Source organism: Haliotis asinina, chromosome 5 (genome assembly GCF_037392515.1).
Source record: "Haliotis asinina isolate JCU_RB_2024 chromosome 5, JCU_Hal_asi_v2, whole genome shotgun sequence".
NCBI classification, from domain to species: domain Eukaryota; kingdom Metazoa; phylum Mollusca; class Gastropoda; order Lepetellida; family Haliotidae; genus Haliotis; species Haliotis asinina.
The window spans coordinates 14394008-14418849 of NC_090284.1; the positions used below are offsets into that span (position 1 = coordinate 14394008).

The window sequence follows — 24842 nt, forward strand, 5'->3', positions numbered from 1 at the left end:
GTCAGTTGTCATTTTCGGCTTCTGAAATGAAACAATCGTATTGTTATTTCTAATATATTGGAAATCACAACTTTAAAAGAATGTAAATTTGCAAAGATCTTATGTTGTATATATTCAATGCGCTGCGTCTTACACGATACATACATTTGGTAGATTACATCAAAGTAGACTACGTAGTCCATGTTTTCACAAATGCATTCTTCCTGCATGTCACAAATCAGAACTTGTGCATTTCATAACTGTTTGCTCGTAGCTTTTTACAAATATTTCTTGTTTCTGTATAAACAGTCATTCAGCTGCCGTTCCACGTACAAGCACGCATAGCCTGAGCCTAAAACAGCAATAAAATCACAAATTATCCCTTGCCTCCCAAACGCCATTTCCGTGTAAAGGATGCTAAACACGCCAGTCACAATTCTTCACCAGCTGACATCTACTTGGAATAATATTTGGACACTTTCAGCCTGGCTGCCAGTATATATCAAGGGTTTTAAATGGTGTTAACCAGGATGAGGCGTAATTACCTTTTGTTTTCAACTTTAAAAAACCTAAAAAACCCCCCCCCCCAAAAACCAAAAAAACTAAAAAAAAAACGATTTTAATTCCATCATTACTGACAGATTATCAGCATATATTACGTCATACTGGTCGATTAAGCTTACAAGAGTTTTAAAGATTCGAAGTAAATGACGTGTCTAGATAATCTGACACGATGTTGTCATGGTTACTGCAGACATCCGCAACTAAACTATTAGTAATGAGATCCTACATGTACGAGACAGGTAAGTTTAAAATTCTAGAATATTCTCCTCAAGACAAAGTTTAAAATTCTTGAAAATTCTGTTCGTGGCAAATTACTCTTGCTAAGCTTTAAAATCTCAGAAATGGAGCCGCGCATCAGACCCCATCCCCAGAAGTGAGCATTGGGTTTTATTGTTACTTTGAATAGTTACTCTATAAAACTGATAGTGTCAGCCAACTGTTAGCCGACATTTACTGCATAGCTGAGACCAACTTCCATGAGAATGGTGCTTACAGATCAAGGATCGAAAGTAGAGCGAATCGGGGATCGGAACAGATATCTTATCCTGTCGCTGATAGGGGAGGTAGGTCTGGATGTCGAGTTGTTTTTCCCAGAGAAATGGATCTTGTCATCGACGGGCTAAAATGGTATAGAATTTGGCTGACTATCACTTTATTGGACAATCTTGATCTGTCATTACAACAGGGACTCACCATTTTATGTACTACTCAAGAGGATTTGAGAACACCCGATTCTTTCATATCACCACTGTTAAATGCCAAATGTCACTCACCTATTAAATCAGAGAACTATGTATGACTTTGACATCACATCACATGTTAACAGAATAGATTGTTTCTAAATACCTAACTCGTGTACAACTACACACACATGCATATACACACTCTCATACATACTCACCTGCAAATATAGTATTACCCTCAGACAAGCGCATGGGCATACACAAAGGCGAGCACACATACGCACGCACGCACACCCCGATCTGTTAGTGGTTCTGTGTAGCTTGTTTGATGTTTAATGCCGCACTCAGCAATTTTCCAGTCATACTGAGGCAGTCTGGACCAGGCAATCCAGTGATCAACAGCATGAGCATCCATCTGCGCCACTAAGATACCATTACTAGTACATGTGTCACCCATGTCAGCGGAAGCGACCAGCTGATCCCGTTAGTTGTATCTTACAACAGCATGGGTTGCTGAAGGTCACGTCTTACCCGGATCTCCAAGGGTGCCCGGTCTGTTAATGGTTCTATATAACTGACTGTCAAAGATGTGTGGTTTTGATTGAACGAAGTCGGCGAAGCGTTGTAGGATTTAAAAAACTTGCCACTATTCGTGTTGTGTGTTCGGTTAGGCTCCCAGTTCAAGGTGTGTCCTGTGTCATAACAACCCTGGTAGTCACTAACAGCAGACAGCACTGTGTAGGTCGTGAGAGTGGGTCACAGGCAGGTAGAATCTTTCTAACCCGTGTGTGAATCTATGCATGAGTTGGTGTGCCAGCCTGTGTGCATGCAAATGTTTTAGTGTATGTGTGTATGTGTGTATCTGTCCGTATGTGTGAATGTGTGTGGTTGTTTGTATGCATGTCTGTGCTTCACTCTCGGTATGTAGTGGGTTAACGATATCACATTCAAACACATCTCATTATGGTCTTCTCTGAGTAGCTACCAAATCCAATCACTAACATTCCAAAACTTAACCCGTCCTTTCAACTCAAACTTCCTTTGAACACACGACAGAAATATATATAGAATACATGCCCTCTTCAAGAAATATAACTTGAATTATCCATTTCTTTTCGGTAGCAATTACCGAAATAAATGCCACTTCTATGACCAAGCAAACGTGTTATCGCGTGAGGGAAACTGCCCGCACTCAGTCTCTCCACAATGGAGTCAAATGCTTAAATATAGGGACGCCAATTTCCAACACTGTAGAGAATCAGTTTTGCTTTGCAGGGCAGGCATTAATACTTCTATTTACCTTGCAACAAAGCTTAGCTGCGCATTGTACAACACTCTCTTTTGTACATGTGTCCAATGCCAAACTCTTATCGCCAATTTCAATGCTAGATCGCTCGTTGCTACTTCAATGCAATATCGCCTGTCGCTAGGTTCGGGTATCCGCCGTCCTTACGACTCAAGCTGGAGCGGTATGTTTCCTCTATAACAATCTTTACATGGCTGTATTGAGCTATTTGTTGTTAGGCTCTGTGTTAGGTTTGATGTGTGCGAGATTTGCAGGCGCGTAATGGCAGTGTGACACCAACACCGACTTAATGCAGCTAACATTAGACTAAATTAGAAAAGGTAACTGAACTCGGTGCTTTTTAAACAACTGTCGGCGTCACGGAAAGGTAAGAAAAGATTTTCAAAATTAAGAATAATTAATTTTGCGTCACATGAATATTAATTACACCCAGACATGATTGTGTATGATCCTGTTATGGCCATATTACGTCAGCATGCCACCTTAATTCTATACGGTGCGTAGTTGCAAGAGGGTACCAATTAGAGTTCCTGGTTGTAGTTGTTATCCGCTATAATGATTAGGGCATGCGATGTGTTAATATCAGGCGTGTCTAAAACACAGGAAACTCTGCGGTTTTGTTAAGGTTGTACCCCAAACATCAGACAGCTGCAATGTACATGGAGTTTCCACACCAAACTTGGATGATATAAGACCATTAGGTTCCGGGGTGGGGATGGGATTGACTTTCAACCTTTTCAACTTATTTGTGTACTTGGTCGAGGCTGACAACAATAGAGCACGAACTCCGTGTATCTCTTGGTTAAATGGTCTTTTAGTGTGCAGGTTCAATAAATAGCATACACGCATTACGCTTTTCTACCCTTTTTAATGTGTTAGAGTTAATTTTTGATCATATACTATAATGATAATAATGAGAATAATAATACATGCGACACCCGTTCCGTAATCATAATTCATCATAAACATTCTATAAAACATTGCACATTTCCACGTTCTCTAACAGTTAAGACTAGTGTTCTCTGGAAATATAACATGGCATTTTCGAATCTCGAGTTATGTTCATGTTGCACAGTCCATCTTACTGCTGTGTGTCATGAAGCAAGATTGTTTTAAAAAATCGGCAGATGCCAAGGGTGAAGTATACGCCACAGGCGCCGCAATCTATGTAGAATTATCCCCCTTAGTTGTTTTAGAATCCGGGGTTTCGAATTCCAGACTGGACTGACTGCGAAGTTTGGTTTGTAAGCAGTGTTCCCAAACCTGGGTTTTCACCTAGATCCAGTCAACATCACGGAATACCAAACCTGGGTTTTCACCTAGATCCAGTCAACATCACGGGATACCAAACCTGGGTTTTCACCTAGATCCAGTCAACACCATATGATACCAAACCTGGGTTTTCACCTAGATCCAGTCAACACCACATGATACCAAACCTGGGTTTTCACTTAGATCCAGTCAACACCATATGATACCAAACCTGGGTTTTCACCTAGATCCAGTCAACACCATATGATACCAAACCTGGGTTTTCACCTAGATCCAGTCAACACCATATGATACCAAACCTGGGTTTTCACCTAGATCCAGTCAACACCATATGATACCAAACCTGGGTTTTCACCTAGATCCAGTCAACACCATATGATACCAAACCTGGGTTTTCACCTAGATCCAGTCAGCACCATATGATACCAAACCTGGGTTTTCACCTAGATCCAGTCAACACCATATGATACCAAACCTGGGTTTTCACCTAGATCCAGTCAACACCATATGATACCAAACCTGGGTTTTCACCTAGATCCAGTCAGCACCATATGATACCAAACCTGGGTTTTCACCTAGATCCAGTCAACACCATATGATACCAAACCTGGGTTTTCACCTAGATCCAGTCAACACCATATGATACCAAACCTGGGTTTTCACCTAGATCCAGTCAACACCACGGGATACCAAACCTGAGTTTTCACCTAGATCCAGTCAACACCATATGATACCAAACCTGGGTTTTCACCTAGATCCAGTCAACACCATATGATACCATTGCAGTACTGTACAAAACGATATCAAACGAAACTGAATAACTATTCGTAGATATGTATGCAAAACAACGTGTACTATGTACTGCCGAAAAGAAATGATAAAACTCCGGGCTTTCGATATGAATGCAATCAAAATACTGTCAAAGACGGGGATTCGACAGATGTTAAAGACATCAGGGTAAAAATAATGACAAATATATGGAAATTGGCAGGGACCGGGAGATGAGTTCGGCACCACCGAGAATTCGTGTCAACCGAGATCTTGGCACTGAGGTTCGACTGTAGTTATTATGTTTACTTTCTTCTGTCAAAAATGAACGCTCCTAAGTTTCTCTAGAGTAATATGCGTTTATAATCAAGTAGTCTGTTAATGTGATATGTCTGCCATCGAGTGCTTACCAGTGCGTCCAGTCTACAGCTAATTACAACAAATACCTTGACCCTATCATTATTACTTCGTTTTCAGCCAGTGTGTAGGATCCGATGCTAATATATCGGTCCAATCAAATAACAATAATACGCGATTATAATTCTCTGCTAAATTACTGGTATGAGAAAAAAATAACCTGTGAAGTCACTTCTGAGAGCGGATGAGGGTATTTAGCGTAACAGAATGAAGGTATTTGAACCTACATAAATGATTATGTCTGCAGACAGACAGTATGCTCGTGGTCTTTCAGGTTAAACTCTCCGTTAATCATATTTACATACTGGACTCAACCTGTGACCAGAAGAGTTCCTTAGCAACATCTGAAAGCGTGGTGGTGTAAACCTCACAGTTGAAGTGCTCTCCTGCCAGGCAGATATGTTTAGGAAAGGCCATATAACTAGCATAAATCTCCATTCCCCAATACACGGCACTCACGTGTCATGTCTCCTGATTGTCACCTCTTTACATATTATATGGCCCTCTCACGTGTAGGTCTACACACAATATCATCCGCGGTGGTGACACAACTCTGAAGTTGTTGACACACGCAAAGACTCATTCTCTAGTACTATGAAGGTCACTTCCCGAAACTAATAAACCTTGATAGGAAGGTTCCCCTCGGTGTCTCAGTGGCATGTACTTCCCGTCTTTAACAAAGAAAGAACAATGACTTGGACTATTTGCACTCGGTCCCTCATCCCGGCCCCAGGGGAGAGTCTGGAGGTAAATCGATTCCCAGCACAGACCCGTGTAAGTGGACCTTGGTGGTAGATTCACGTCTCTGAATATGTGTAATTTTGACAGTAACAAATAAAAACTGAAAAGAGGCCCAAGGCAGACCAGTGATTCAGAACCTGAGGAAATCTAGACATGATTCATTTTGAGCTTTAGCATTGCAGAGAGGGCTTGGAGGTAGGGAAAAATCCTTGATGGTGTGGATAGTCTTCTATCCTCTGGTCCGTCTGGTTGAGAATTCAGTACAGTACGTTATGGTACTATAGGAGCATTGCACTGCGTCCTAACAACATATTCACTAACCGACCTTCTTTGTTGGTACCGAACTATGCGCACAAAGATTCAACTTTCAAGTTTCATACTCTTTCATACAATGCTTTCATTACTACAAAACGACAGCCATGTATTAAAACACCAGCCTCTAACCCACACATCTCAATAACCCCAAACACTTAACCCCAGCCCTCTCCAAATGAATACTGCAAGCTCGACACACCATTCACTTATGTTAGACTTCCATCTGTTGTTGTAGAGAGTCGTCCCTTGGACATAACAGAAAGTTATGGTGTAACGCCCGGTTTGCCTCGATTATATCTGTTGATTTGTCAATGTTTAGACCTTGCCATGTTGCCACAATAATACTTTTCACGGTGGTTTGTTTTACAGCAAATTAACTCTCTCAACTATCTTCTTGTATGTGCCATAATGGTTCCTGTACCTGTAAAACAGAACCCAGCCTCTCCACTGAACCTTGCATTCAAAAGAACAATCACACAATCCCCCACTACCCCACAACTCTACCCCACACCTCACTGGAATGTGTCCCCTTGAAGGACTGCCAGTTGTCGACAGGCCCTAAATCAACTATTGTCGACTCAACTTTCCCTATTGCTTGTAAGTCCGCGGTGAGAAATTCGTGGCTTTGTCGTGGCAAGTCATCGATTGATTGATCACTTTCTGATGAGATCAAAGTGATTGCCAATTGAACGGCTAGGGCTAGTGTGCTCAGCAGGTGATTACGGTATTTCACGGACAAAGGTGACTTTCGGCCGAACACACCAATTTAGTCCTCTTCCAGTCGATGGAATAAATGTCTTTTGGTCCTAGCATGAAGGTGTCTGATCTCGCAGAGTCTTGGGATACAGGCGATATCGCCACTTCTGTAGTCTCGTGGCTGCATCTGTAACCTTGACGTCACATCTGCTACATTAGACCGTTACCATGGTTACCGGTAGGTGCCATCGTCTGGCCAGTGGTCAGTAAACATAGTTTGATAAACTGGTTATGAATTACGACTACGTGACTGAATAACGCGTTCATATGCTGGCAGACATATTTGCATGTGGAGATGTTTTTCGGAACACTTCCAAACAACCGTCGTCGGTCCGTGAAGTTCTAGTAGTTAAATGATAATTGAAGGACTGGACTTGTGTTTTTGTATGTCGAGTTTTCTAAATTGCAGATACTTTCAGTATGAAGGTATGGTTCCTATTTGTCATGTCCCTTCAAGGCACACACAGATTGATAGCGGCACAACTTACTATCGAAGCTTCATTTAACACTAGACACTAATATGACATTGTTAAAAGCTAGTAGTCCCATTTGTCGTCTGCTCGTAAGATTTATTTTACTTTTCATTTGCCATGAACTCTTATGCTTACCGAAGCTTACACTGCAGACATGATGTCGCGTGCTGACCACATCTCCAGCCACTACTGATGCTATATTTGACTGATCACCATGGAAACTAGACATGAAGAAGACTGGAACAAGCCGCCGGAACCGGAAGTCCGCCGGGCAAAGACCGCCATGGAAGATGAGTTGCTCATCAAACTCGGAGTTAAACGTGAAAATGTAAGTAAAGCTGAATTATTATCGGACGAACAGACATGTATTGCTTTATTTCAAATATTCGACCAAGACAGAACTTCTTTGAAGTAGTTAAAAGGAGGATATAAAAATTATTCAAATAAATATATCAGCCCCTAAATCAAAACTATGGAACAATACAAAATATCTAATTATCAATGAGAAGGGGTAATATTCCTTAACGTCGATCAGCAAAGTGTGAAGTATGACGTAGATACATTTCAACATTGAACCCGTGTTAATTCATGAGTGAGGATACTTTTACGCCGCTTTAGTCATTATCCAAGCCAAGGGAGGAAACTACTATACATGAATTACATACGATGAGCCGATGGTTAGAATACATTTGGACTTAAGTCATGATAGTGAATCTTTAACTGCTAGGCTCTCGATACCGTTAATGAAGTACGGGACCTTGAGGTCTATATATCAGATGTTTGACAACACAATCCCCCGCCCGGCACCCCTTAAGCTTCAGTCTATATTGGGGAAGTACCTGCTTAATCTAAGCTAAAACCTGTTTACAAATCCACTATGTTTCCTAATGCTGCAGGGTAATTTTGAAGTGTCATGTCTGAGGATGTCACTGCGTGCCACTCAAGGTCCTATCAGTCACACGAGTTATATGCAACCATGGCCAAGCGTTTAAAGCGTTCGACTGTTACACCAAAGGCCCGGGTTCGTTTCCCACATGGGTATAATGTGTGAAGCCCATTATGGCATGTTCTCATATTGCTGGGATAATGCTAAAAGCGGTGTAAAACTCACTGAGACATCTGTGAACTATGCAGTTTGTGTTTAACTTTCAGAGGTACACTACCGTGTGTTAATTTCCTTCGGGGCTATTTCAGGGATGTCGAAAACAGAGCATGGTTGGGTGGACTGTCTGTGTGAGGGATTGTTAGCTGACTGGATTGTCTGCTTGTTTGTGTGAGGATTGTTGGCTGGCTGGATTGTCTGCTTGTGTGGGGAATTGTTGGCTGGCTGCAGGATTGTCGTTCTGTTTTTGTGACGAATTGTTGGTTGGCTGACTGGATTGTCGGTTTGTGAGAGGAATTCTTGGCTGGCTGGATTGTCTGTTGTTGGCTGGTTGGATGGACTGTTTGTTTGTGTGAGGGATTGTTGGCTGGCTAGATTCTCTGTTTGTGTGAGGGATTGTTGGCTGGTAATTTGGGTGTTTCTTTCGTTCGTTTGTTCATTTCAAATATTTAGTGGCAGTATCTACATAGGAGTTCTCTGTACCTCTGTCTGTTGATATACTTGTGTGTCCCCCAGATCGAGTTCCACCCTCTGATCAAACACCAGCGTATCGACAGAGCCTCCACAGTTTTATCCCTCAAATACCAGAAGATCAAACCACCGTACAGAGAAGAGCCTCTCTGGATACGTCAGTAAAACACACTGCTCACATTTTGATAGGGACAAGTCAAATGTCAAGGTTGACTTTCTGTGTGATTAGCATTTGATATTGCCATGGACATGACATTTCAGGTCAAATTTAAATCAAATATATACTAAGGTTACCAGTGTTGAAATGAATTAAAGGTATCGGTATCTTAGTAATGATAGTTAGAATGAGCATGGTGATATAGACATTGCAATGTAAAAATAGTATGAATTAATATCCTTCGTCTTTCTATGACTAATTTACGATTCTCTGTTTCAGCATATCCATGTCTTGTTAAATTAGTCTTTCCACATTTTTTTCCAATTTAGGGAATGCTTGGAAGTGCAATAACGTTGCTATGCGACAGATGTCAGATGTGAGTATTGCGATTGCAAACTGCTTTACCTCGATGATACATCAATCGTTATTTTTCTATGTTTTATAATACATGGCAATTGATTTGAATACAGTCGGCCACGTTATAGTATTTTTTCATAAACACAAATTATAAAAAGAATTATTAGTCATTAATGATTTGTTTTCGTTTTTATCCCAAGATTGCAAGAAAAGGACCCCGAAATGTATCACTGGATGCTGTTACGCGTGCGCGAGGAAAACGGGTTCCGTTTCCGGCCGGGGATCCCGAATACCACAAAAAGAGGTAGATTTTTCGGATTTGGCCATACTATTGGACTTATTCTTTTTACACATGTGCAATGATAGTCACGAAACACATATGCTAAAGTAAATAAGTTAAATGTTTACGTCACATCAATATTTTTCGGCCAGATATACAGGATATTGTATAATTAAAAATGTACATTTAGTTACGTCTAATGATGTTTTTCCGGTTAAAGTGTGTTAACAAAATGTGGAAGCAATTGTTCAAACATGTACAGAAAGCCTCCGTTATCCCAGACTCCTTCATACCGGAAACCTCACTTATTAGACCATTTTGAAATGAATGTATGTCCATATATAGGTACATGGTATACACCTACTGAAGGTTCCGGTTTAGAAAGGTTTAAAAAGCTTGGTATCATGTCTGTGTGTCTGTGTAATATAACGATGCTGCTCACAATATCGATCACTAATCTGACCCCCGAATGCACATATACAGTCCATAGTCATATTGCTGGTTATTGTTTAGTACAGCGTACTGAAGACAAACATCAAAGTCAACAAATTTCATATTTAAGATTGAGTGAGTGAGTTTAGTCTTACGCCGCATTCAGCAATATTGTATCCATGTGGTGTCGGTCTGTAAATACTCGTGTTTGGACAATCCAGTGATCAACAATATACATCCAAGCTGGGTCATTAGGGAACGGTAACAGAGGAGTTAACTGTGTTTCACTGTAATTTGAAATTATTATATGTCTGACACATTTCTTTTTCATGTTTAATTGTTTAATTGTATAACATAGTTCCATACTTGTGCCATACTTGTACACACAGAGCTGCGAGGTTCAAAAAGCTCACTGAGTTGCTCAGTGAATGGCGAGGTAATATGAGAAGCAGTTTCTTGACGATAGCTCCACTTAGTGTCCTGAGGTCCAATCCAGACACCATTCCCTACTTTCAATTTAACAACGTCTAACCTGTAGACAACTATCTCTTTATTTCAACATTTGAATCTTTAAGTTAAAATCTAAATTTCTGTTTCTTCGCCTTTCCTTGTGCTGTTCTTAGTTAAACCTTAAGCTTCCAGGACAAATATACAACGGATGTCATCCAAGACAAGTTCTATTTGATAGGTGCAATTTCCTATGACCAACATTTACTCAAACTGACGACTGTAATAAGATCAGGCTTATATTATCTAATTATGAAAGTGCTCTTTTAAGTGCCAAATCCTACAAGACTGTTTTAGATATTCGTAGCATTATTTTATACAATTAACTGTGTCTCTCTATTTGCTGTATGTTGTGTATATAAGTATATTTTATGCTTTTATAGTCTATCATAACTCCAACCGGAGGGGAGCATGGTATTTTATGTTACATATACGCCCATTAATTTGTTTTTAAAATGTGGCAAATAAGGTGAGACTTTAATATCTATCTATCCAAACTGACAAACCGGGTCAACTGTTTCATCATTACTGTCGTTGCTAAGGATTAATGTATTTTATAAAACATGTATGCATTGTTATATGATATTCATCTGGGATATTAAGCACAACCTTTGTGCGTTTGCAGAGCCAAACTACTTTACCTGTTGCTAAAGTCCTAACAGACAAGAAGCTTACATATTAGACGGATCCTTAAAGGATCAAGAGCACAAATGTAAAAATCAGCTGAGGGTTTTGAGTGAATAACGCCGTTTCAGTATTTTTAATTTATGAGGCTGATTAATTCGGTTTGAAGGAGACACTGCCTAAAACCATTTCACTGTGAGAATGATTAGTTGATGGCGTAGTACGGTATAACGAGTGAGTCACATTGTAACACAGAGCAAAGACTAATACATGAATAGCAAATTAACATTACATTGGTGTATTTTCTTACAAACGACAAAATAGTACACATGTGTGATACCTTTTTGAACATTCCTGTATGAGATATTAAAGTGTAGCGCGCATATATACATTACCTTGCTGGATTTGTCTTGGAAGGACCAAATTCAACGCATGTGCATTACATTGCTGTGCTCTCCCAGTGAAAGCAAGGTGTAGCTATATATTTTGTGATCATAAAAGACAAAGTATAGCACGTATAAATCACAATGCTGTCAACACCTAGAAACACAGGTTGCAGCATATTGTTTTTCCATTGTTGTATAACAAATGCATGTATCATTGTTGATTTTATACCTATGTTTCAAGTCGTTATTGCACATGTAGAAATACCCGTATTCTACTGTTGGATACATCTGACCAAATCTACCTCGTTGCTGATATATATTACATTATGACTATGTAAGCATGCTGATAATATCAAAGCATATACAATGAGTCATTTTCTGACATATAGCCTTGCATGTGACGGAGCTGTAACAATAGTGCATGTTCTGTATTGCATGTTATTGCCTCTCTGGCATGTTAATATCCCATGTGGCATTTTGTGTTGCGCATGCTCTGTGACAGGAAGTCTAGAACTGGTATTTTACACTTTGTGACTATCTAGCAGAAAATTCAACTTAACCATTTTGGTGTAGATGAGTATTAGTATATGAATTTAGTTCGTAGATTTAGCCTTTGTTACGTGATGTTTTGTTTTAGCCTCCATTAGAGCTGAATAGATGGACTAATATTAGAATAACGCATAATTGTCTGTGTCCTGGTTTAGCCAGTTGATGGCATTAAGTATCTGTATGGATGTACAGTGTAGATGTATTTTTGTCTCTCATATAACGTTCCGTGCTTTTGCTGGTATAACACACTGATGTGATGGTATGTATTTGACATTGTCAACGGTATTGGGCGATGGGGTAGGCTTGTAGTTAAAGCGATGCTCATCACACCAAACACTTCGGTTTGATTCCCAAAATAGGTATAATAAGATGTTAATTGCTGCAGTCACCTGTCGTAATATTCTTGGATTTATTCTTATAACGGCAGAAAACCATTTTGATTTTAGTGGTTTATTTGCGTATGATTACATTAAGCTAATTGATCATACGTTAGTATAAACTCTTGCGGGAAAACTGTACATCAAAGGCTGTTCAAATAGTTTTGCATTTATAGAATGTAATATATTATCTTTTCTAATATGGATACGACAGTCAAACATGTGATGAATGTTTTATCGAGTTTATGAAATTTCTCGTTTAAGATTAAAGTTACTTCATTTGAAAAGTATCTTGTTTTAAAATTCCTATCCTTCCGATACATATTTTAGCATATGAGAAATAACGTGATGATGTTGCAGCGATATGCGGTGTATGCAACCGATGCTGATCATATATAGCTCAACGTTAGGTAAAATTATATATATGTGAGTCATTTAAACTATGTTTAATTATATAGACTAGATATATGGAAGCCGGGTTTGATGATCACGTGTTGCAGGGTACCAGCAGCTGGCTTTTGTGAGCCAAGGGGAGGAACAACTGGACTTCGGGAGGCTTAACTCCTTCCGTCGAGCCTCCACCTCCACCTCTACCTCCGTCTCCACAACCTCCCAAATCTGCAAAATCTCCCGAGAAAGGTCCTCCTCTTTCACGGCTCCTCTCAGGATACGGAGTGCCAAGACGAGGGTCAGGACCACGCCCCAGAAGTGGATGAATATGAAGAGAGAGATGTTGGTCAATCTCAAGGCAGCTAAACTCAAAATTGACAAAGACATACCACGGTCCGAGGTCAGGATCTATCTGACTGCCACGCCAGGTTGGAAATATATTCATTACGATGTTATTACCTTCGGGTTCACACTAACTTTGAAATATGAAAAAATAACAATTTTGAAAAGAAAAACACCAAAACCCCTTCATATTAATGCAACCAAACAAGGTGTGTAACTATACTGTAGGACAAACGAAGGTATGTAAATGTATTGCAGGAAAAAAATCGATATAATCAATCAATATAAATTATTATGTAACAAAAGAAGCAACATTAATGTATTGTCGGACAAAGGAACCAATATGGATTGGTCCAGCATACTAACAGAACCAATATAATGTATTGCAATACATAAGAACCAATGTGAATGTACTACATGATGGAAGAACCAATATAAATGTATTACATGATAAAAAACAACAACAAAAAAGCCCAGTATGAATGTACTGCATGATAAAAGAACGAATATGTATGGAAACTGCGGGTCCGACAATAAATCCACCAGCCACCTAACTGCACCGTTTCATTCACATGTTTCATTCAGTTATAGACTTAGGATAGGCAATACCGGAGGTTACAATGCTCTCTACGTTTTCGACTTATCATACTCTAGACATTATATAAAAATCTGTGTTTGTACTTCTTCGTATCCGGCTGACGTTAATCGTACAGTGTACATTCCAACACTAAAGTGGGCTTCACACTGCGAACTAAAGTTGGAAATTTAAGAAATTGTCCAACTGCCGTTTTCACAAACTTTGGTGTCATTTGAGCGCCATGTCTCCCTCGGTGCGGTCGCGTGACACTTTCGTTGACTGCGATTGGCTGTTGTTAAACAACGCGAGTTTAACAACACTTTACACGTCAAACTCGAGTTTGACAACACCGAAAGTTTGACGGAAATGTTATTGAGAATAGAGACCGATCCTCTTTCCCGACAACAATTTGACAACTCTGCAGTTGGTGTAGGTGACGAGTTGTTGGAATTTTCATACTGTCAAGCTCGAGCCTGACAACATGCGTACTCGAGTTTGACAACAAACTTTAGTTTACCGTGTGAAGGTCGTTTGAGAAGTCTTTGCAATCTGCCTGTAGTGCTGAACTCAGTCAACACGAGTTCATGTTGTGGAATATGTCTTCACGTGTATCATAATAAATATCTCATGTACAGACATGGCTGAGGAGCGGGAGTTTTTGGCAGAGGTGGCTTGTCCCGAACTCAGGCGCTACTGTGAGAAGCTGGGGATGAACTGTCACGTCGTGGACTTGAGGACTGGAATGGACAAACTGGGCAATGACATCATGACCTTCAAGATGTGTGAGGTGGAAGTGGAGAAGTGCCGCAGGCTCTCCGTAGGACCAAACTTCGTGGTGAGTTAAAATAATTGACATATTGCACAGGATATCTGTCTTGGGCGAGGTAGTTCAAATTTTGAGCTTTCATGTGAATTTGCTCCTATGACAAATGTGGAATCGCGTTACGAAGAGTTTTCCGGAAAATTTTGTTCTGCCCATTCATCCTTTTAGAAGGATATCTAGTCACAATTTCTGCGATAGTGATGCCATGTTGCGGTGAATATCCCCAATTTCTCTTTTAGACTTCGTCATGTACTAATATAGTAGTGAACAATAATTTCAAGCATTCTCCCGTATTTGCCAGTCTTCATTTAGTAGTAGCAGTAGCAGTAGTTAAAGTGGTAGTGGTAGTAGCACAGCAGCAGCAGCAGCAGTAGTAGTAGTAGTAGTTGGTGATGTATGTGCATTGGTGGTGGAGGTGGTGGTGTTAGAAGCCGCAGTAGTGGTTATATTTCTAACTTCTCTGACTGGGGTACTACCTAGTGCAGTCACAAATACTTGCTTCAATGACATCAGGGACTTTGGTGTAGCCTAGTGGTTAAAGCGTTCGCTCACCAAGCCGAATACCCGGGTTTGACTCCCCACATGGGTATAATGTGTGAAGCCTATTTCTGGTGTCCACAGCCGTGATATTGCTGGAATATTGCTGAGAGTGTTTTAATGTTTAAAACTAAACTCAGTCAGTCAAAGACATCAAACGTACATAAGTGTCCTGGGGACAGGTCAGGGGTCCATGCTGTTTCCGCTAACAATTTACACGGCAAATTCAAATGTTCTTGACCGACTGTTGACATGTGGTATTTCTCATTTGAATGGCGTTTTGACAAGCAGGTTGATAACGATACAAGAATCCGTATCGAAACGACGCATCATCTGTTGTTCATCCATAAAACTTGTCGTTAACTGTTTGTGTTGATCTTTTTTTTTACATAAAGTTCATTTCAAATGTTCTTCTGGTTATGATTGCTTTTGTTGATTGTTACACTTTAAAAGGGCTACAACATTCTTTGTAGTGTCTGGTTGGTGAGCAACTTGACAACGATTTGCCTGGCTTCATGTCAAAGGAGGAGCTGGAACAGATTAGAGATGTTGTCATCAAGCAGAGGATAGAGGGGGTCGAACTCCTGGACGAATATTATCGTCTTGACACCAACCGCCTCTCTCCATTGTATGAACTGGCGGTAAGACAAGAACACAATATGCATGTAAATAGCGGCACTTAGAAAATAGCTTTGATTGTTAGGACGTTTACATTCACTTGTCCTAGCCTCCGTCAATCATATCTGTGACCCGTGAAGGTCCCGGGGTAGAATAGGCCTTCAGCAACCCATGCTTGCCATAAAAGGCGACTATGCTTGTCGTAAGAGGCGACTGACGGGATCGGGTGGTCAGACTTGCTGACTTGGTTGGGACATGTCATCGGTTCCCAATTGCGCAGATCTATGCTCATGTTGTTGATCACTGGAATGTCTGGTCCAGACTCCATTATTTACAGACCGCCGCCATAAGGCTGGAATATTGCTGAGTGCGGTGTAAAACTAAACTCACTCGCTCAATCATATCTGTGAAGTTGCTCTCGCTTGGCAACCATCTAGTAATTGCGATTATCTAGTATGGACGATAGGGTAGCTTAATGCTTAAAGCATTTTCTAGTATCTTTGTCATTGCTGGAATATTACAAAAGCGGCGTAAAACGTTGCTCACACTTCTTTGAGTGGCCTTAGCAGCTGGTATGATTTGTTAAATAACAGTGTTTGGATCTATACCGAAATGTTGCATCTACTGCAATGAAGAAGCAGCCAATCCCTAAAAAGTTTGTCCTCCTCACTCACTCTTGTCCACTCAGTACTGTGTACCAAATGAGGTGGTGCATGTTTGTTATTACATGTAGAGAGAGGACCTCCAGAATCTGCCTGATTCGGAAGAAGCAGAGGTAAAGCTGAAGGAAGTCCTTACAGACGCCATGGATATTCTCAGGGAGGAAGGGAAATTCGGGAGAAGAACCAAGGACTTCTATAAGTGGTCTAGTTAGTATTTTACCTGCGTGATCACACACAAACCATGAAACTGAAATAACGACAGCATTAAATTGACATCATGAAAATACATAAGAGTTGATCATGCGTTCATTCTTTCAAACTATTTGGTGATTGATTTTTACAAGTTAGTTCTTGAACTAGCTGATGAAGATGGGGTATCCAGGGTAGCAAAGATAACCAGCTAGCTATTCTAGTTGGAGAGGGAAACATTCCCATTCGTAGTGGTTATTTTTTCTATTCTAACCACTACTAGATTTGATCCTAGATTAAAATGCACACACGCATGCACTCACACTCATGTGCTGATGTGGGCAGTATTTACACTCTGTCATATATTCTCAATGTACATTTCAGTTTGTGCAAAGGAAGTAGAGACAGGACTGTATGGTTGCAGGGAGCCTGGCAATCAGCTTCTCTGTTTTATGAGGGACAGCAGTGTAGAGCATCACGAGAAAGGTTTCTCAAATTTACTTACCATCATCACACGCTGCTTTGAAAACAATGGTTGTGAGGGAAACATTGTGCCAATTGCAAAAGGAAGGAAGACGCTGAACTATATGAGGAATATCTGCAATGTGTTTCTTGCCCATGTGATGACTATGATAGAGAAGAACCTTGATCTCCAGCAGTTTTACATCGCTGACCATGTGTCAGGAACAGCTGACCTCATCCAACATGTCAATCACCAGAAGCTCCTGAACAAGTCTTACACTATCCAAACCAACGAGCAGTTGTTTGAGGAAATAAGGGACATCTTGATGAACCCCGCTTTCAAGAAGACAGCAGTCATCTGTGGAGACAAGGGCTCTGGGAAAAGTTCATTTGTTGCTCACATTGCGGAATGTTCTGTTACCTGGATTCCAAAGGTCAACACAATCATCCGGTTTATCGGTCGGTCGCTGAGAACCTCTTCATTGTATCACACACTGATTAGTACCTGCAAACAGATAGCTTTTCTCTATACACTGAGTGTCAGGTTCCCTCCGTTAGCTACACTTGTGGACATTATCAAAATCTTCCGGACTCTGCTGAAACAAGCCTCAGAAGATGAGGATGTTGGTCCTTTGGTCATCATTCTGGACGGCCTTGAAAATATATCAGACCTTGAACCACACCATGTATGGGCTCTCATGGAAGATTTACCACTTAATGTGTCTCTTGTCTTGACCATAGATCGTGCTCATCCGTATCTGAAACTGCTCAAGGCAAGCCCTCAGCCAGGACAGTTTTTCACTATCCAAGGCGTTGTGGGAGACGAAAGGAAGAACACCATCGACAAAATCTTAAAGGCTGCAGGCAAAACAGTGACTAGTGACCAGTTGAATATGGTTCTGAAACAGACTGGCTATGAAGAAACACCTCTCACACTTACGGTAGTGGGTGTTATCGCTGCTCAGTGGCCTTCCCACACGCTACCAGAACAGTTCAGAGTGGATTCAGCAACAGAAGCTTTTGAGAGACTAATTGAAGATGTTGAGGAAAACATAGGTTCTGCCTTTACCAAATATGTCCTGTCTCTGCTGGCTACCTCAAGGTATGGTCTCGCGGACTCTGAACTCCTTCACTTGGTCTTATCAGAATCAGATCTCTTGAATGAACTTCAATCAGAAATCACAGATTTGAGTGTTCTTGAAGGATACCCATATCAAGCACAGTTATGCAGGATCTTCATGTGGATGGATCCTTTTCTCGAGGAAAGAAAAGTTGAAGGGGAAACGTTAAAGAAAATAGGACATGCATCACTAAAAAGTGCAATTCAGAAACGTTACCTTGAAGAAGAATTTGAAAGGTTGATGCACAAGCAGCTGGCGTCGTTTTTCCAGTACACAAGAAGAGGTCTTCTCTTCACAGCCAAACAAATCACAGAGAAAAAAGGACTTGCACTGATTAGTCAAAACTGGCGCACTCTTAGATCAGTCCCTTACCATCTCAGCCGCTCCAGTTCGGATGTGCCAAATACACTGAAGACACTCAAGGAGACTGTGTTACTGAATTTCACATGGATCATCAATGAGATATACTCAGGATATCTGAACGATTTCCTGTTTGATTTAAAGGCTATTGTTGAGTTACTACAGGTGGATGAGGATATATTCTTAGTGAGGAGGCTTTTACTCAACCTAAGGCATGTTTTAGAAGAAAACCCAACAGCTCTCGCAAGCATTGTCTCTCAGTTCCCATCTCATCATTCCCACTACTTCAACCAGTTCATTGAACAGTCAAAGGAGTGGATGAAACAAGTACACACAACAATCCTGATTCCGTCTCCAAACTGTGGTTTCTTCAGTGGCTCCTTCTTTTATGGGAATGTGACCAGGCACTCAGAACAGATGCTTCCAAGTCAGGATGGACTATACCTCGTGTCTATGATGAGTGGCAAATTTCAGACAATAGAACTCGGAACAGGCGAGTGTCTGGCTTCAGTGGAAGCAGTTCTCCAAAGACCGTATGTGTGGGGAAAGTACAGAGTGACGGGACTCATGGACAATGCGCTGAAAACGTGGGATATCCTGGGGGGTAAACTCTTGAGAAAGGTTCCCCTTGGTATCGGTAAAGTCTCTTGGCTTCACGTGTTTGATGATGGAACTGCATATTTTGCTTCCGACAAGCACATCAAACGACTCCATGCTGTGACTGGGACGCCGTCCTGTGTGATAAACGCTCAGCAGCAGATCCGAGATGCTGCTATGTCACATAGAATGAAACCCACGATATGCACTCTCCACGTACACTCTGACTGGTGCGTCAGGATTTGGGAAACCTCCGATCCGGAAAACTTTGAAACGATACCACTAGAGGAGAAATCCTTGTCTAGCCGTTGCGACGCATTTCACATGACCAATGATGGCAAGTATGCGGTGGTTCTGTACGAGAAAGAAGCTGTGATCTTGTCGATTCTTGACCAGGAGGTTGAATGTATACTTGCAGTCGGTGATGAGGACATCCATCTTATCATGTTTACCAGGAGTCATGATCACGTCTTCCTTGCCTCTGAAACAGGAAAAATCAGAGGGAATTTGCTCAATTCGGGAACACAACTTTTTAGTGCGTCGGTGTTTGGTGAATCGGCCAAGAAATCAGCAGGCAAGGTCACTGCAATGACGACCTCTGAAGATGACCACTTCCTCATGGTGGGCATTTCAACAGGGATGGTGGTCGTGATGAACATCCCTTCCGGGCAAACAATACATCACTTCTCCTCCCACACAGAGAAGATCATACAGCTGTTCTACATGACAGATCATATCCACTTCCAACATCTTATTTCACTCTCCAAGGATGGCACAGCCAAGTTATGGAACCTCCAGAACATCCTCCGGTCGGCAAGAGAGAAACTGTTCGAAATCATGTGGGATGATGACCTGATAAAGGAAGAATCAGAGAAGATTGATTTGCCCTCCTACTATAAACTGTACGAGGCGAAAGGTAAAAGCAAGATGTTTCTCAACGGACCTGACGTGTCTGCTTTCTACAATAAGACTGATGAGAACATCTTCGGTGGCCATTCTACAGAGCAGCCTGGGGGCAACTGGGAACAGTCGGGGAACCTCCAAGACTGCCTCCAGGTTATTGCCTCCAACACTGCTGCTGGTCGGGGCGACATCATCCTCACCTATACTGGAGAAAGGAAGATTGCGTGGTGGGATGTGAAGAGGGAGAAGTTGCTGTCTGTGAGAACGGTGGCACCTGGTGGCAGGTTCCACAGACTCAGGACTGTCTTCTTTGACCAAGCAGCGTGTCTGATAACGAGGGACACTGCTGAGAAAGAAACAATCTCGGTAGGTTTTATTGTATTTCTGTGTTTGGTTTCAGTAAGGTTGATGTATATTTTATGTTATGCATAATTTAAGGCAAATGATAAGAAACACTGTTCTTATGCAGGTTCTTTGACTTGCAGATTATTGCTTTTTGGGTAGGACATGTATATCGTTTTAGGAAAACCTGGAGTCTGATTTCAGTGATTTATGGTGATCCATAAAATCTGTTTAATTTGTTTTGGCGGATAGTCGAGGCTTCAGACCAGAGAGGCACATAAAGAAACGGAACCGTTGTTCATTTTGAATTGAATATAAACATTGTGGACAGTGAATTCTGTAAATTCAGGAAATGTATTTTGAATGTAAAAAAATTTATGAGGATATATCTTAATGTGTATAGATTGTGTACGGTACTGGTAAAAAGAAGACTGTCCTTCAAAGAGAAAAGGTCCTGAGGTGCGACATTAGTGCGGACTCCAAGAAAATGGCAACAGTTATTGTGATGCGACAAGGTATGCATTCCTTCAGCTGTTTGACATTAGTGACCGTGTGGTTAAAGCGTTCGCTCGTCAACTCGAGGTTCTAGATTCTGTGTTCGATGGCAATGGTACAATGCTTGACGCCCTCCTCTGCTTTACCAGTAATGATAATGCTAGGATAGTGTACAAAACGGTGGTAGACCTCACTCACTCATAAACCTTATATATATGACTGTATGTCTGATGATATTTGTGTTACAGGCTTCCTATTGACCATCGTTGACCTCAACACGGAGGAAGAACAGAAGTTTGTCTTGCATCTCGGAGACATCACTGGCACTGTCTCCATGGAAAAGGCCAGGGTTACCCTGTCCAAGGACCTCACTGTCGTACTGGGCTTTCTGAAAGTCGAGGACAGAACAATTATCATAAGTTGGAACGTGGCAGACTCCGACTCCAGATCATCAGAAGGTGGAAGCTCTGAAGGGGAAGAGAGGAGACTAAGAACAAAAAGTAGTCATTCTTCCGGCGCTGACAGCTCCAAAGAGGAGACAATCTCTTTCCAGAACATTACCGAACTCAACATCAAGGTCACCAAATCCAGATTTTACAACGAACAGGAAGTGTTGTTTGGGACTCGTGATGGGGATATATTCATTCTCGATTCGTTCACCCTGAAAGTGATTAAATTGTTCAGCAAAGAGGGTATTGTAGCATGTAAGAGTACGAAGTCCACCCATACGAAACCTCACCGATCCGCAGTGAGAAGCATGTACTTCACAAGCGACTACACCCACCTCCTGACGTCAGAGGCTTCCAGGGTGTGTGTATGGAACATGCAGAGGAAGGCAATGGTCTATTCGCCTGCTACTGGAGATAAGGTTAGTATCAAAGTCTGTTGCTTACTGATTATCTTACCTTACAGGTGAACATCGGATTAGACTCTTTCTGGGATGTAAGACACATATCTTTTATCTCTGCCAAGCTTTAACTACGGAACTGTTGGCATTACATTTGCAACATATCGTCCGAAATTTTGTATGTCGATTTAATTACTTCCGGAATGAAAATAGTCTAAGGGAGCTAAGTATAAGTTTGTTTTCCGTCTGAAAATAGTGACTGGGTGAGTGAGTTTAGTTTTACGCCGCTCTCAGCAATATTCCAGCTATATGGCTGCGGCCTGTATATAATCGAGTCTGGACCAGACAATGAACAACAGCATGAGCATCGATCTGCGCACTGGGAACCGGTGACATGTGTCAACCAAGTCAGCGAACCTGACCACCCGATCCGGTTAGTCGCCTCTGATGACAAGCATAGTCGCCATTTATGGCAAGCATGGTTTGCTGAAGGCCTATTCTGCCCCGGGACCTTCACGGGTCCCGTCTGGAAATAGACAATGTCCATAAATACCAAGAGGTCAAAATAAGCACGATTTTACTATTGAAACACAAAATCGTTCCCATTAGCAAGAATAATTTAGCACAGATCGGATCCATTTGCTCTGGAAGAAAACATGTTTGTTTTTCCTTCGCAAAAAGTCAAGATTCGAGCCTATGCTGATAGCTGGTCAAGGACAGTTTACACCAATTGTGAGTGAGTGAGTGATGGAGGGGGTGAGAATTTAAGCCGCATTTGTCAAATGGGTAGAAAAACACTATTCTTCGTCACATACTGAACTCATGTCCCGACTTGAACCGGGGTTTCGGCAACATGAGGAAACACCTAGCTGTCCTAACCACCTGTAACAATCTGATTACAATTTAAATATGTCTGTCAGTAACCTTTTAGGATAAAGTTTGTTGGCACCAATGTCAGTGCGATTATCTCTTCAAAACATTTTGAGATAATATGTTTTTTTTTCAGATGATCAACGCAGTGCTGTCCAGGGACGGCTGTTTCACAGTGGCTGGATTGGCTACAGGGGTTGTCAGAATGTGGGCAAACTACCAGCGGAAACTGCTGTATTCTTTCCGTATCCCCACGACATTACATCACGTGGCGTTAACGCCGGACAATGCCAGAATCATCGCTCTAGTGGACGAAAACAATGGCAAACGTGTTGTAGTGTTTGAGATCAAGAACATTGACGATTATCTCCTGGACAAAGGGGACGACGATCTATGAGAAACATCGAACTACTTTTTGCACTTGTGATGCAAAAACGAAGTTTCCAGGAAAATGTGATCATATTCTAAACTGTTACACAATAATACTTGAAGAACATCTCATGCCGAAACACAAGTAAAGTGGTGACTCCAACCATGGGATATTGATCAAATACCGCTAGGCATGAAGCTCTGCATTGTGGTGGAAGGGACACAACTCTTCCTAACCTTCACCGAGCGCGAGAGACAATTCGGTGCAGAGTTTGGTTGCCTCGTCTGCCAGACCGAGGATAAAAATAGAAAGTAGTCTAGCTCAAGATTAGAGTGAGTAAGGAAATCTTGATCGCATCAGCGATGAAATTAAGAATTGTTCGGACCACATTTTTTATGTTTTCAAATTAGACAGGTATATGTGTAGGATTAAATGTCTAATGAGAACCTAAATATAGGTGAACATTTGATTGCTAACAGCACACAAAAACGCACCTTTCTGCAGACTTGTTTGTACACCTAAACGTATTGCGGGTTTCAAGATAGAAATATTTCAAGCAAAAGTAACATTTGATGGCACTGTACCGAACCAATTACAGCTTATCTACAGGATTTGTTTCTAAATATAAACAGTAAATTTAGAAAATCTAAGACCAAGGAGACTAGCTTGGGCGTGTGGAATATCGAAAATGTTATTCTTCACTAAAGGGATGGCATGATATTGTCCACGCTCTCTTTATTGAGATATATATGTGACAATGCCGATATAAAAGTAGAATTAAACCCTCATTTTAACCCTCTGCCCCTGTGGTGCACTAGGCGGTGTGATAGTCCAGTGGTTACGGGTTTTGTGACGGTATCCTGTTGTATTGCTGGAAAATTGCAATAATAAAGAAACGGCGGAAAACAAAACTCACTCACTATTCATGGCGGGTCAGATTACAGAATACTCTGATAAACCTAAGAATGGGGAGTTAGTCGCTTGAGGTACTAAGTGCGCTACCACACAACACATGGGCTGAGTAAATATACGATGGGTTTATTAGACAGTCACAGAGTATATATAACCAGGCAGTAGTAAAATGCTTAGTCAGTCACTGGAGCATGTTTCCATCAGTTATTCTCATGACATTAAGAGTGTTAATGAAAGTAAGACAAACTTTCCGGTAAGTAAACCGGTAAGAACTGAAGAAATTATATCACTGCTAAGGATCTTCAAACTTTTTTCTTAATATAATAGGGGCGGTGGGGTAGCCTAGTGGTTAAAGCGAAGACCCGGTTCCCCACATGGGTACAATGTGTTAGGCCCATTTTTCGGTGTCCCCCGCCTTGATATTGCTGGAATATTGCTAAAAGTGGCGTAAAACCAAATTCATTCACTCACTCACTCTTAATATAATATGTGTGAAATACAGTAATAATATATTATATAGCATGTTAGCATACTGGTTCCAACGTAATCAGTGGGAGACTACAATGTACACAGGATTGAATGTTACCTGCCACTGAATTGAATGGAATTAATGTTACTGTGGCGTAAGCGATCTCAGGCTTGAGACAGCTTTGCGAAATGGGGCGTTGACGCGCTGTAGTTTTATGCCGCTTTTAGCAATATTCCAGCAACATCACGACAGGGGAGACCAGAAACAGGCTTCAAACATTGTACCAATATTGGGAATCGAACCAGTGCCTGTAGCATGACGAGGACACGTTTTTACCACAAGGCTACCCCTTGACTCTCTGTAACTATACAATAAAATGGCACTGTGCTCAGTGAAGCAAAATACTCAGGATACTTAGTTGTCATACATATTCAAAGGTG

General features: G+C 41.2%; 1 protein-coding gene across 1 annotated transcript; it reads left to right on the forward strand.

Annotated features, from left to right (window-relative positions):
* The first annotated feature begins 7488 nt into the window (after nucleotides 1-7488).
* Nucleotides 7489-23932, forward strand: LOC137284906 (NACHT domain- and WD repeat-containing protein 1-like). Its single transcript, XM_067816950.1, has 13 exons — nucleotides 7489-7602; nucleotides 8893-9004; nucleotides 9334-9380; nucleotides 9562-9665; nucleotides 10463-10509; nucleotides 13017-13334; nucleotides 14461-14660; nucleotides 15659-15826; nucleotides 16537-16672; nucleotides 17039-20463; nucleotides 20843-20954; nucleotides 21183-21802; nucleotides 22788-23932. The coding sequence occupies exons 1-13, from the start codon at nucleotides 7489-7491 to the stop codon at nucleotides 23046-23048; spliced, it is 5664 nt and encodes a 1887-aa protein (XP_067673051.1). The 3' UTR covers nucleotides 23049-23932.
* The last annotated feature ends 910 nt before the right edge of the window (nucleotides 23933-24842 follow it).

Excerpts from the sequence above, each read along its gene's own strand:
- LOC137284906 (XM_067816950.1), top strand. The coding sequence starts at position 7,489 with ATGGAAACTAGACATGAAGAAGACTGGAACAAGCCGCCGGAACCGGAA. Across the intron at positions 9,005-9,333 it reads AGAAGAGCCTCTCTGGATAC|GGAATGCTTGGAAGTGCAAT; the intron begins GTCAGTAAAACA and ends TTTCCAATTTAG. Across the intron at positions 20,464-20,842 it reads CTGAGAAAGAAACAATCTCG|ATTGTGTACGGTACTGGTAA; the intron begins GTAGGTTTTATT and ends TAATGTGTATAG.